At 54.5% G+C, this 13,507-nt stretch overlaps 1 protein-coding gene across 1 annotated transcript in view; it reads left to right on the top strand.

The window, feature by feature from the left end:
- Nucleotides 1–1,254: 1,254 nt before the first annotated feature.
- The window catches only part of SLC43A2 (solute carrier family 43 member 2), a 31,497-nt gene continuing 19,244 nt past the window's right edge, over nt 1,255–13,507 (top strand). The window contains exons 1-5 of the mRNA XM_084299653.1: nt 1,255–1,309; nt 3,278–3,475; nt 10,184–10,373; nt 11,360–11,415; nt 12,047–12,123. Of these exons, the coding sequence (XP_084155779.1) occupies nt 3,316–3,475; nt 10,184–10,373; nt 11,360–11,415; nt 12,047–12,123 (483 nt within the window). The 5' untranslated portion in view covers nt 1,255–1,309; nt 3,278–3,315. The remainder of the gene's footprint in view (nt 1,310–3,277; nt 3,476–10,183; nt 10,374–11,359; nt 11,416–12,046; nt 12,124–13,507) is intronic.

Raw genomic sequence — 13,507 nt, 5'->3', positions numbered from 1 at the left:
GAGACCCTCCCAGAGCCCTTTCCTTGCCCCAAACACCGCTGTGGGCTCGCTCGGCCACCAAAATGGCCCCGTGGTGGCCAAACCCCTGGGTGGCTGCGGTGCAGGAGTGAGCCAAGGGGCGATGGCTCGGTGTTGGGACTCGGCGTTAGGTGAATCTGAAAATTCTCCTAATGGGGCATGAGGCAGGGTTGGACTTGACACCACGCTCCTCGTCCTCATCCCGCTCCTATCCCCGCCACCCGGCCCCGCGGGCACCAGGGGCTGCAGGGCTCCGAGCCCCCCGTGCTCGGGAGGGGAGCGTGCGGCGGGGCCGCATCCTGCACCCGTCACCCACCTCGGTTCATTAATAGTCATGTCAATATTGACTTTAATGGGTTTAAAATGTTAATATTGTGATATTCATGGTAATATTGACTTTAATGTGTGTTTTTTTTTAATGTTTAATGTTAATCTTAATATTGTGATATTAATGTTAATATTGATTTTAATGTTTTTTCTACGTTTAATATTAACATTAATATTACGATATTAAAGTTTATTTTATTGTTAATCTGAATGCTAATTTTCACGATAACGGCATTTTTAGGCTTAATTATAATCACAACATTAATTTTTAATCTTAGCGTCATTTTTTTAATTTTTAACCTCATTAACTTTATTTTTAAATCTTAACCTTAATTTTTAATTCTAGCCTTAATTTAATTTTTAATTCTAACCTTGTTTTAATTTTATCCTTTTATTTTTTATTTTTTAATTTTTAATTTTCAATTTTCAATTTTCAATTTTTAATTTTAATTAGTGATTTTAATGATTAATTTTAATTTAATTTTTATTTTCTTTTTCAATTTTAATTTCATTTTTTCATTTTATGTCTTAACTTTGCTTTTATTTTTATGCCTATTTTTCAATATTTAATCTTCACTTTTTTTTAATTTTAATTTTATTATTATTTTTTTAAATTTTTTTTCCTTTTATTTTTTTAATTTAATTTTATTTTTCCCCCTTTCCTTTCCCGGAAAGCTTCGCGGGTGCCTTCTCTCTGCCCCCCCCCAGGCATGATTCCGGGGCGCTCCGTGCGCGTCGCGCTCCCCGCGCTGCGCTCCCCGGGACCGGGACCAGGAGGACCGGGCCCCGCGGGGGGGACACCGGGGACACCGGGGGGGGGACACCGGGCCCGGCACGTGCCCCGGCGGCCCGGCCATTGGTGGTGGCGGCGGCCAATGGGCGGCGGCGGCTGTTTGCTGCGGAGGGCGGATAAAAACACCGGAGGGAGCGCGGCGGCGCCGAGCGGCGGCGGAGCGGGGCCGGGGTGAGCGGCAGCGGGTCCGGGGATGGGGGGGGGGATGCTCGGGGTGGTGGCGATTTTAATTTTTTAAAATTCATTTTTTATTATTTTAAAAAATTTTACATTTCATTTTAATTTTTTATTTTTTCATATTCATGTTTTTCCCATATTTTCTTTTTTTTTCCTCATATTTTTCTGCTTTCATCTTGCCCCGTTTCCCCCATTTTTCTGCCTTCGCGGCTTTTTTTTTTTTTTTTTTTGCCTTTTTCACCCTTTCGTTTTCGGCCGGCTGCGGGCTGGGTCGCCCTAAGGGATTTGGGGAGAGCAGGCGTACCACGGGTAGGGCTGCACCGGGGGTGTCGGCTCTTATGGGGTGCATTGGGGAGGGGGGGATCGTACAATGGGGTGCCCCCCTTGGGGTGGTGCTGGGGGCACAGAGAGGTGCAGCCGGGGTGGGGGGGGAGTGTGGGGAGAGCGGGGTGGGGTGAGCATCAGTTTGTGGGTAGCAGGGTGAGAAGGGTTTTTTTTTTCTGGGGGGTGGGAAAAGGGGTGTATGGGGTGGGATTGGTGCTGGGAGGGGTGCCGGAGGGAGAGGGGGCTCCTTGCTGGGGGGGAGCAGGGGGTGTGGGAGCAATCCGTGGGCACGGAGAAGGGTGTAAGGGGGCGCATGGGTTTTTTTGGGGGATCGGGGTGCATGGGGGGCTTTGTAGGGACATAGCGGGGTGAGCGGGGGGCTTGGTGGGGGCAGAGCGGGGTGCCTGGGGGCGGTGAGCAAGGGGGGGGCTGCAGCATGGAGAGGAGCGGGGCTGGGGGCGGTGGGTGCGCGGGTGCACGGGATGAGGAAGAGGAGGTGTGGAGGAAGCACGTCCGGGCTGCGCTGGGGGCAGCGGGCCTGCGCGCTGCATGGGTGGGTGGGTGGGTGGAGGGCCTTGGGGGGGCTGCAGGCGGGCTCCGGGGGCAGGGGGCTCGCTCTCTGCGGCAGCCTGGGTGGCTGCAGGGTGGCCCTGGCCTCCTGGCACCGCTGTAGGGGGTTGGAAAGCAAGGGGGTGGTGGCACCTTGGCCCCGTGGCAAGCCCCCGAAGACCCTCTCGGGCAGCCCGCTTGTTTTCCCGTAGTGCTTGATCATAGCATGCTTTAGGGTGTGGGGGGGGAAAACCCAGCTCGTCTAAAATGGCCTCTTGCTGTATGACCCAGGGGCAGCCCCACACCTCGGGGCTCCCCCAGCTAAACCGGGTCTGCTCCTATATTTGCTGCCGCTCGCGGGACAGGTGGAGCTGGGGATGTTAATCCGGCCGCAGCATCCACGGGGCGGCACGTGCACGGCACGGGCTGTCCACCACCAGCCATCTGCGGGGCTGGCATGGGGCAGGATGCATCCCGCCTTGCTCGCAGACGTGTGCTTAGCAAAGAGGGGCTCCTTGCTGAGCCGCCTGCGGTATGAGCGTGTATAGGACCATCGCTCGTGACCGCTTTCCAGGGCAGATCCGTGCCTCCCGTGGGGCAGAGCAGAGCTGCTGGGACACTACAGCTGCTATAGGGCTGCCTCCCTGCTCCCAGCCTCTGCCCCAAGCAGCAGGAGGTCAGGGTGCTGAGGCAGCTCCCAGCTCTGCACGTGCTTCCCTGCTGCCCTGCAAGTGGGCTGCAAAGGGGGAGCGGGCTCTGGGCAGGGGATATTTGCTGTGTTTTCATACCTGTTGCTCGGGAGGTGGAACGGAGCCCTTGAACGCTCCTCTGGCACACAGCACCAGCACTGGAGGGGCTGCACCAAGGGCACTCGTGCTCCCCCTTCCCTCCAGGGCACCTGGCAAGCCGCTGCCTGCAAAAATGAGCTTTACACCTGAGTGCCTTTCATTCACCGGGCAGCCTTTATTACCTTCCTGCGGAGCGCCCTCTTTTTAAACTTTTTTTTTTTTTTTTTTTTTTTTTTTCACTCTCCTTGAGCAGCCTGTGCCGTGTCCATGACCTCTCCTGTCGTTGTTCTGATCCCTGCAGGCTGAGACTGTGGCCGAGGGCACCCTTCCCACGCAGCAATGGCACCCACGCTCGCCACCGCTCACCGCCGGCGCTGGTGGATGGCGTTCACGGCCATCATCGAGAACCTCTTCTTCTCCGCCGTCCTGTTGGGCTGGGGGTCCCTGCTCATCATGCTGAAGGCGGAAGGGTTTTACTCCTACCTCTGCCACGAGTTGGGTAAGGATGCTCTTGAGGAGGTGGTGGACTCGAGACGGGTGAAAAAGCGGCTGCTGGGGTTTGGGGGCGCGGTTCCCGGCCTCGGGGTGGTGTGGGCTGGATGCGCCTCCCTTTCCAAAAAGGAAGGCATCCTCATGGTGGTTCGACGTGCCTGTGGTTGCTGCTGCTTTGCAGGGTGAACAGAAAAGGAGCCTCAAAGATTAGGTCCAGTTTTCCTGGACAGCCTCTTCCTCTCGGCCTGGGGTCCTGCCTCTGCTCGGAGGCCTGGCCGAGCGCTGCGAGGGAAGGCTGGTGTGGCTCCAAGGGTGCTGGGGGATGATGGATGGCTTGTGGGGAGGGATCCTGCCTGCAGCTGGGTGGGAAGGCTGGGATGAGACCAACAGGGGCCAGTAGAGCAAATTGAGGCAGGAGCTGGGTGTCTGGGCTCTGGACAGAGCACAAGGGAGCAGATGAGATGGGAAGGTTGCACTGAGCTGGTGGGCATGGGATGGAGGAGGGAGCAGCGAAGGGAAGGAGCTGGAAACAAGTGCATGGACCCAGAGCCGTGCACCAGAGCCATACCTCAGTAGGTAACGGCTGAGAATAGTGGGGGAAATCTATGATGTGGGGAAATGACCTCCAAGCAGTGAACAGCTGTGATGATACTTTGGCTTTCCCCTCGCTTGTTGTGTTTCTGTTTCATCAGCCCCTTGTTACGGCCTCTTTGTGTGCCTGTGGGTGGCTGCCTCAGTCTCGTAGCTGCACCTGGCGGGTTTGGGTTCTTGTCAGCTGTAGCGTGGCTGCTGCTTCTCCTTCCTGCCCTCTGCTCATAGCATGGTTCTTCCAAGCGTGTCCATGTTGCTCACATCTCCAGCGGCCCTCCAGGTGACGCAAGGGAGCGTCTCCAGCAGCTGGACACCGTTTAGGAGACTTCAGGCCTAAAGAGGCTGCTGTGCTGTCACCAAGCCACGGTGACTTTGCCTCAGGCCAGTGCGAGAGGTCTGGTTAAACCCAGGTGGAGCTTTCTGAGATAAAACACGCCAGAGCTGATAAGCAAACGCTGACTGTGGCTGAGAGCAGCCACTTTGCTATCGGTGCCCTGAGCTGTGCCCTGCTGACAGGAGCTGTGCTTCACTTTGGGGCCTGTCCTGCTGCTTTTTGCTTCCATTGCATTTGATTTGTCTGCCTTTGCCCCAGATTGGTGAGATTTGCTGTGGCTTCTCACCCTGGTTTGCCTGCTGTGGTCTGGCTGCATCTGGGAGTGCCTCAGACCGCAGGGAAGAGGCGATGGAATCGAATCACTGCCCCGGGGGCGATTCCTTCCTCCCAACCTGTGCCCCCAGGCAGGGTGATTTAAACCCTAAAAACACACTTAAGGAGTCAAACATTCTCATTGTCCTCAAATACTGGCTGAGAAAATGGCTTGTGATGAGCCTCGAGGAGCAGTTCTGCCAGTTTCCATCCTTGCTTGCTCATTTTCCTTTCTCTGTTGTTGTCCTCTCTGTAACAACCTCCGGGACAAGGTAGGGAAGAGCCAAAGCTCCAGGCCTGGGGACAGCAGATGCCTTTGTGGTGGCAGGAGCCCTGACCGACCCCGTAGGGCTTGGCACCGTGCTGCCTTTGACCCTTGCTGGGGTTAGGGTGGCCCAGCAGTTGCCTTTCTCAGCACAACCCATTGAATCATGCGGCTCTTGGCTGGAAGATGGGTGGAAACAAAGAAATTGTAACTAGTAGCCTTTGGGCACTTGTTGTTCCTAATGCCGCTGTGTGCATGTAAGTATTGCAAAAAAAAAAAAAAAAAAAAAAAAGACTTTTCCTAATGAGCCAAAGGTTCTTGGCAGGGCTTTTCGTTTGTCAGCAAAAGCTCTGCACTTTGTGATGCCTTCCAACTAAAGAGAAAACTAGACCTTGTCCCTTCCGCAGGCTCTTCTCTGAAGGTAGCTACAGCTGCCCAGAACGTGGCTCCAATTCACGATGGGCTCGTGGTCTTCCTCAAATCCCCCCTTTTTTCCCTTTCTGCCTTTGGCTTCTGGCGCTGGGCTTTGCCCATCCGCCCTACAACCACGTAGGGTCGGCTCGGTTGCACAAGAGCGGAGGTGGACACCTGAAAAAACCCCCATCGAAGCAGCAAATATTTTTAAAGCCGTTGTGCAAGAGGGTTTGAGTGGAGGGCTCTGCTTGTTCCGGGTGGCAGACTTGACCACAGCGCGAGGTATGCTTGAAATTTGCTGACAAGGAATCCAGTGGTGGCACTTTGTTCCCATTTGAATTTTACTACACTACCACTTGGCCTTTAACCAACTGAAGCAGCATCTTTCATTCGGCTCGAATGCTGATTCCGCGGTCTTTATCAGGATTTGGGCCTTATCAGCCGCCGGGGAACTTGATCTGGTCAGGGCCTTGTGCTGCCGCGATGGTACTTGGATTGGGAAGCTCAAGGCTTAGGCATTTCTGAAGCACGTTTAAAGGAAAAAAAGACATTGAACTTGGTAATCTGCTCACAAAGAGCAAAGATAAGGAGGCAGAGGGACAGAGGACCTTCCTGTAAGACGGGGCTGTGGAAAACCGAGGAGGCGATAAGCTAATTCACCCACCTCAGCGTAACACACCTGGATGGGGGCGAGGGAAGGCGCAGCCTCGCGGCCCTGGAGTGTTTGATCCAAACCCCGGGGGCTGCGGTGGGGCCTCGTAGCCCCAAGGGCCCCTCGGGCCTGGTGAGACGTGCGGAGGGCTCGTGGCGAGGCTGCACACGCGACCCTGTAAACAGGAAAAAGTGTGAGCGTGGTAAAAACTCGAGTTCAGCAGGAAGCTCGCCGCGCTGCCCTGCAGCTGTCAGCGGCGCCAGCTGGGGAGAGAACCACTGCGGACCCAAACCACAGCCGGGGAGCGACTGGGGGCTTAAATAATGCGGGGCCGGGGCTGCTCTGGGGCTCATCGGGGTCAGGGAGGTGCGAGCAGAGGGGCAGGCGCGGAGGGAAGCCCAAGCCCGTTGAGTTCGCAGCGGTGTAAAGCAAGAACATCTCCTCCCAGTTCCCAGAAGTATGACACCATCCCAAAAAGAGAAAACATGTTCTTATGTGGGCAGGCTGCGGATCAGTTGTTTGCACATGCATTTTGCTGTGATTTCTTAATTTTGTTTTCTTTTTTTTTTTTTTTTTTGCCAGCACTCCCAGACTTTGTCCCTGCTTTTTTTTTTTTTTTATTATTATTCCTTTTTCTTTTTTCTTCTTTTTTTGAAAATAAAATAGAAGAGGAAGGTGAAGCCACTCAGGCAGTGTCCTAGAGTTATTGCCGGGGCTGTCTCTCCTGCTCGGCTCAGGCTGATCCAAGGAACAAGATGAAAGGAAACCTGTGCTGGTGCGAGATGGCAGCCGCTCCTGAAAAAGCCAGGCTCATTCCTCAGGTGACCTGCTGTGTGCCTGGGATTCGGAGGGGTCAGCAAAGAGTAGTTAATGATTGACCCTCTCGTGAAACCTACAGCACTTCATGTGGGAGAAAGGATGGCTTTAAACGTCCCCGGAACAGCCTGAACAAATCCCAGCGATGAGCTTGACATAAATGATTACCGAGGCTGCCTTCCTCTCACCTAAGCTCTGCCATTCTTTAAATAGTAACTCAAAACTACTAATTGGGCAGCAGAAATCCTGCTGCTGGCAGGGGAAGCGCTGTAAAACCAAGCAGTGTGCTCTTGTAATTGCTGATAAAGACTCACAGCTCCTTCTGGCTGGTCGGTGAGACCGCGGGGAGCGTGCACGGACCCAACCTGGGCTGCTCACGTGCCGTGGTGGCACACGTGCACAACGTCCAAGGTGGACTTGGCAGGAGGATTTGGGGAGGGCACAGCCCTCGGCACAGGGACTGCCCTTCCCCAAAGCGCCGCTGTGGATGGAGCTGGGCACGTAGGAGCTTTTCCCTGGCAGTGTGGTGTGCAGTGATCTGGAACAGGATCTGAGCCGTGATTGAAGGAAACGGCTGTTTGCCGTAGCCAGGCGTGTTGGGTAGGTGAGCAGCGAGGCAGGTTCTCTGCCCATTAATCTCCTCCTGTCCTTGTCACACGTTGCCACTCACTCCCCTTGCAGGTGACCTGCAGGCTCCCCGGCCAGGCACCTGCAGCCCCTCCAAAATTTTCTATTTGTGGCACCTCCCAGAGACTCCCCGGACGAGGAGGTGCCAAGGGCCGCTCGAATCCTTTCCATTACGCCTCGCTGGATCTTCCCTTGTTGCTCAGGGGCTGCTGCTATTTTCACAAACAATTTGTATTTCCACATAGCGCTGCTGCCTGGCCCCTCCTCGGAGCTGGCGGCCAGCAGCTGTAAACAAGGCGCTTGGTACAGGCACAGCCTGCAGTCGCTGCCCTGGTCCCAGCCCTCCTGGCAGCAGCAGGGCTGCAGAGATGGCCAAACCCCCTTCGCTTTTCCCCCCGGTGCTGTCGGAGGGCCTGCAGTCAGCAGGAGCACCCTGGGGTCACGCTGTGACCATACACACCCATATATTAACGTCAATTAATCTATTTCGGCTCCCGGTGCTGAATATTTCTGGTCTGAGATCCTCTTGTGGCTGTAAGGTCACTGCACTGCCCACGTCCCTTCGTCCACAGCTGAGCTGTGTCCGCACAGTGCTGACACAGGGAAATCACTGCTGTTTTGTCACTCTTCCCCCCCCTCCCCAGCACGCCACCCCTCTTGTTTTTCTGACTTCAGCCTCGCACCACATCTGTTTCCTGTGAGCTTATCTCGGTGGAGAGCCCCAGAGCCTTGGTGCTGGGGGCGAAGCCCCACACCTCCGCCTGCCGCGTGGAGATGCCGTGGGACGTTGGTGTTTGGGGTCCTGAGCCACAGCACGGGGAGATGGTGAAGGAAAGAGTGAAAGTGAAGAGATATAGATGTGGTGTGAAGCCACAGAGGCTCCCAGGTCTGTCCAGGACTGATTTGTAAGGATGTGACTCAAGTGCATCCTCCCCGCAGAAGGGATGCTGCTGCACGGGGCCTTTTGGGGACATGTCTGTCACTTTGGCTACCCGTGGCTATCAGGGCAGGAGAAGGGCTGGATTAATTATCCACCAGGAGCAAACAGCAAAGGGAATGAGCAAACAGTCATTGCTTGCCACAGGCGGTTTGAGACCATCTTAGAGCTGTTTTTGGGGGCAACGTGAATGGAAACGCCTCGCATCCTCCCCAGAGGGCTGGGAGGGGGCAGAGGAAGGATTGCAGGAGCTCTTAAGCCTCTGATAGCAGCGCCTGAATTCCTGCTCATACCTGGTGTCTGGAAGGTGGCCCGTGGTTTGTTTGCGATTGACACAGAGCCGGGAGGGTTGTTTTGGCAAGCAGGAGAGAAAAATGCCAGCTGGGAGAAGCAGGGTGAAACCAGTCACCGCCAGGGCTTGGGGGGAATGGGGTGGAAGGGAGGGAGACGTGGGATGGGGACGTGGGGTGGCACGAGCAGCAGGGGAGAGCCTGACCACGAGCCACACCAAGCAGTGAGCGTCCTCGCTTGAATATTAGGAATATTAGGGGTTCCTGCTAATTAACCCCAGCACTGAGGATCTCAGGTCTCACTTCACACAGATGGTTACATAGGTGACTCCTCCTTCTAATCTTCCTTTAATATTGAATTTTGTCAGATCAATTATTAAATATGGAGGAGAGTGCTTTATGTCACTGGCTCACTGCAGCAGTTTAAAAAAAAAAAAAAAAAAAGAAAGGCAAGTGCTTTGTCATACCAGCAAAGGTTACCGAAACGTCAGATAAGCGCCGGGCGAAGGAGGGGTGGAGCGCACCAAGGCTCTGGGTTAACAAAGTCTAAAGGCACCCACGTTGTTGGAGGAGACTTAAACCTTCTTGGGATGGGCTTGTGACAGGAGGGAAGGTGGCAAGAGCCGGTGAAATTGCTGCTGCAGAGAAAAGGGAACTTCTTTCTTTTTCCTTTTCTTTCTTTTTTTTTTTTTTTTTTTTCTCCCGGTCCTGTTTCTGTGTCTGTTACACAACGCCAGCTCTGCTCGGCGTGGGAGTCTGCCTGCGCAGTTCCTCAAGTCAAGAGCAGAAAGTCAGAGGTGTAACTGAGCCGTGTGGCCTAAAACCACTTGGAAAAAACACACACACAAAAAAAACTAATGACGGGGTCGAAGCCAAAGATGCCCCAACCCGTTAATGACCGGCGGGGGCAGGTGAGCTGCCCGCCCCCCTGGGAGCAGGACAGCGCGGTGGCCGCTGCCTCCCCATCCCTCACAGGCCGAGGGCAGGAGGCTCGTCCTCCGAGCTCCGTGCCAGGCCTCGTCAGCCCGCCATCTGGACCCAAAATAGCCGCTTTGGCTGTGGTTATCACTTCCAGTTTAGTTCGGAAAAAATCCTTGATGGCACGCCAGTCCTGGATTAGGAGTACTTTAGGTTTTATCTCAGTCCCTTCCAGTCCTGCTGGGGCAGTGCCCTGTAACTTGTGTAGTTCTATAAATTAATGGGGCTCTGTCCTCGGGTTGCTCTGCCCCGTCCTGAGGTTGTTGCCCTCCTGCTCCTTCTTCATGGGAGACTTGTTCCCAGGCGCCTGCGCACCCTTTGCTCCGAGCTGACCTCGTCAGCTGTCCCCTGTCCTTCTGCTCTTTTTCTCTCCCTTCTCCATTTCTGACTGATTGCAATCAAAATAATCGAGATAATTTCGGAGGCTCCTCTCTTCCCTGCCTGCCTCCAAGCCCTGTCCCAACACGCTGCAATGATGCTCCTTTATCGTCCCGTGCAGGAAACTCCACGGGCAGCCCTGAGGACGAGAACAGCACGGAGGCAGAGCACAAGTGGCCCTCGTGCAATGCCCAGGATGAGATGCTGAACCTGGCCTTCACCATCGGCTCCTTCTTGCTCAGCGCCATCACGCTGCCCCTGGGCATTGTCATGGACAAGTACGGCCCTCGCAAGCTGCGGCTGCTGGGCAGGTCGGTGTCCCGGGCACTAGGGTGGGCTGAGGGGTGAATTCACACTTTATCAGAGGCTGAGGGGTGCAGTGCCTGTTGGCTTGTCCCTGAAACATCAGGAACCTTATGAGGGATGGGTCTGGAAGCTGCGGGCTGTGTATGGGGTGCCTGAGCAGCTCTGGGATGGTTTTGGCCAGCACTGGGCAGCACGATGAGTTGTTCCACAAGGGAAGGGCTTTGGGACTCCGTGTCCAAGCTTCAGCTCTCCAGCGTTGCTCCCTGCTTCCCGGCCAGATGGAGCCTGGAGGAAGAGCGGAGTCACTTGTGAGTCACAGCAGCTAGCTTTTCCCCTTCAGCTATGTCCTGAGAGGCGCAAAACCAAGATGTTACATCAGAGCTCGCAAGCTGGGGAGTTAACTCTGAGATAAACCCGTCCTGCCTGCCTTTTCTGGGTCCCCTCTGTGCCATGTGGTGTCTGCGCTGCTTTCTGTCCCCGATAACAATGTCACTCACAGCTCCTGCCGTGGCACGGGAGGATGTGGCTTGCTGGGCGCAGTGGGCCCCAGCGCTGCTGAGTTTTATAGCACTGAACTGTACCAAAACCAAACTGGCCTGTAGGCAGGGTGGGAAAAAGGAGGGCAAGCCTGACTCAGACCCTACCTGCGAGGAGCTGTGACCGCAGCTGGGTCACAGAACCGAGGCTGCTGCTGTCCTTGGTCACCTCGAGGGGATGACTGGGCAAGCTCCGTGCTGGAAAAGCAGCGGGGCATCTGGGTTCAGCAAGAGCTGTGCCAGAGCAGTGGGAGGGAATGTTGCTGCTTCAGCCCTTGTGCAAGGCTTCTCGGTAATCTGCGGGTATTTCCCTGGATTTTTGTTTCCAAATCGCCAGCTTCCTTACATAATTTACACAGCGCTGGCTTAACGAGGTGCTGAGGAGGGAGAGGGATGTGTAATTTGTTGCACGTAAGGCCAGCCGGAGGACACTCATGGTTTTGGTTCCCTTTCAGCGCCTGCTTCGCTGTGTCCTGCGTGCTGATCGCATACGGTGCCAGTAACCCCGACTGTAAGTAGGCATTTGGTGCTGAGTTTGGAGGGTTTTGGGGTTGCGGCCCAATTTTTGGGGTGCAGATGAACGTGCACGGAGCTGTGTGCTCCACGTGCAGCCCTGGGGTCTCGCTGGGGACACAGACCAAGTGTCTGCTGGCCTGGGAGGCTGTAAGTGCTTGGCAAGGGCCAGACGCCTGAGATAGCCAGGTCTCCCCCAGCTTTGCACTTGGCCAAGTGCTGTAAGGAGCAATTTCAAGCAAGTTCCTGGCTTTTCCAGGGTTGGGAAATGGGTAATAGCACACCACGTGTAATCTGCTTTCTCACTGGGGATGGCTGGAGCGTGCTCCTCAAGACCAGATAGTGCGATGACACTTTGAACCCAATTCCTTCAAGTACATCTTGCTTCTGGGACCCATTCAGAGAAGCTACATCAGCAAGCCTGCTCCCTAGAGAAAAGCCCCTCTCTCGCTGTGTGGCCAGGGAGATGGGTGCTGGTGGGATGAGCTGGGCTGGAAGGAGTGTGGCACATCCCAAGGGTGCTGGTCCTCTGAGGTTTGCACGTTGGGACCAAAGTCCTGATGGCACATTGGTCTCCTTTCCCTCCCCACCCCAGTAAAGGCTCTTGAGCTTTTTTTATTCTGTTGCAGCTCTGTCTGTGCTGATATTCATTGCGCTGGCTCTGAACGGCTTTGGTGGGATGTGCATGACCTTCACATCGCTCACGGTAAGCAAAGAGTTACCATCTGACTCTTATTTTATTCCTTACTGTGGCTGTGAGCTGGGCTAGCAGGAAGGAACAAAGTGGATCTCTTGCCTGCAGCTTGGGTAGCACATGGCTCTGTTTGGAACAAAGGGTCAGTCACACTTTTACCTGAAAGGCTGGGTGTTAGCTGGTTAGTCTAAGGCTTTTTTTTCTCCCTTCCTTTATTACCTGCCTCTTGCATCTCAGATGGAGGTGAAAAAAAATAAGATTTTTTTTGGCTCAGGCTCAGATTGCTGTGTGCCTGTACACGCAGCGCCCAGTTTAGCTTTGACAAACAGAAGGAAGCATCAGGAGGGGGCAGAGCCCTCACAGCAGGGCAGGACCAGCTTTTTGTGAGCGCTTTTTGCACCTCTTCCCCCTTGTTTTCCAGCACAAAAGTGTTGGCTCTCGGAAGGGTGAGAGTCCCTTCCAGGTTTCCTTAGAAAAGCCGAGCTGCTGAATGCCCCCGGCTCTGTCTGCGCAGCTGCGTGGGTCGCTTCAGTCCGTGGGTTGTGTTACAAGCACTGGTCAACAACCGTCAGCTGGGTCCCTGCGTTTTGGGGTTCGTGTTGCCTGGAGAGAGCAGCGGTATCGCTCTCCAAGTAGCTGCTTGATTTTCCACCTCATTACCCTTGTCAGTGTGGCTGAACCAGGGTCGGGTGGAAAGGCTCCTAGAAAAGAGCCTGGGAAGCACTGATTGAAAACTTCCTGATTTGGACCGCGTTACCTTGGGCTCGCTGTTAAAAGTTAAACTCGTAGTTAAGGTTACCTCTAATTTAACGTGGATTAGGCCCTGGCTGAACTCCTGAGACCTACATTTGGCAGGGACTGGGTTTAGAGATCACCGCGTGCGCTGCGATGTTGTTACTGCTGTTGCTTTCGTATTCAAAGCTTTCAAAAGTGTGTGCAGATGTCGGTCTCACGGCTCTATGTAATGTTCTTCACTGGAAGCCTTGGCCATGCTCCCAAAGAACTGTGGGGCAAATGTCATCCTGCCACGCTTCAAAAACAAGCAAGGAAGAGAGGAGCACATTGGTACCGCAGGGAGAGAGGAGAGGATTCCCATCCTGCAGCTGCCAGCTTTGGTTATTGTCTCTCCGGGTGGTTATTAAGGGGTCACAGATTATTTTTGAGCCACTGGTGATGATAGGAGGAAGGGCAAGGGTAGGGCTGAGACGGGATGTGCTGTACCGTGGCGTTTAGCAGCAAAAGAAATAAGCAAAGGCACTTATTAGCGCCCTCGTTAGCGAGCCAGTTTCACAGCACAGAGGAAGTACGGCTGCAGGAAAAAGGTCAAATCTTCCAAGAAGTGATCCAAGCCTCGGGGAGGGCTGGAGCGAGTGGCAGAGCTGTGAGTTCACGCGGG

This window comes from Netta rufina, assembly GCF_964035555.1.
Source record: "Netta rufina genome assembly, chromosome: 21".
Taxonomy (NCBI): Eukaryota; Metazoa; Chordata; class Aves; order Anseriformes; family Anatidae; genus Netta; species Netta rufina.
This window is presented reverse-complemented; position numbering and strand designations above follow the sequence as displayed.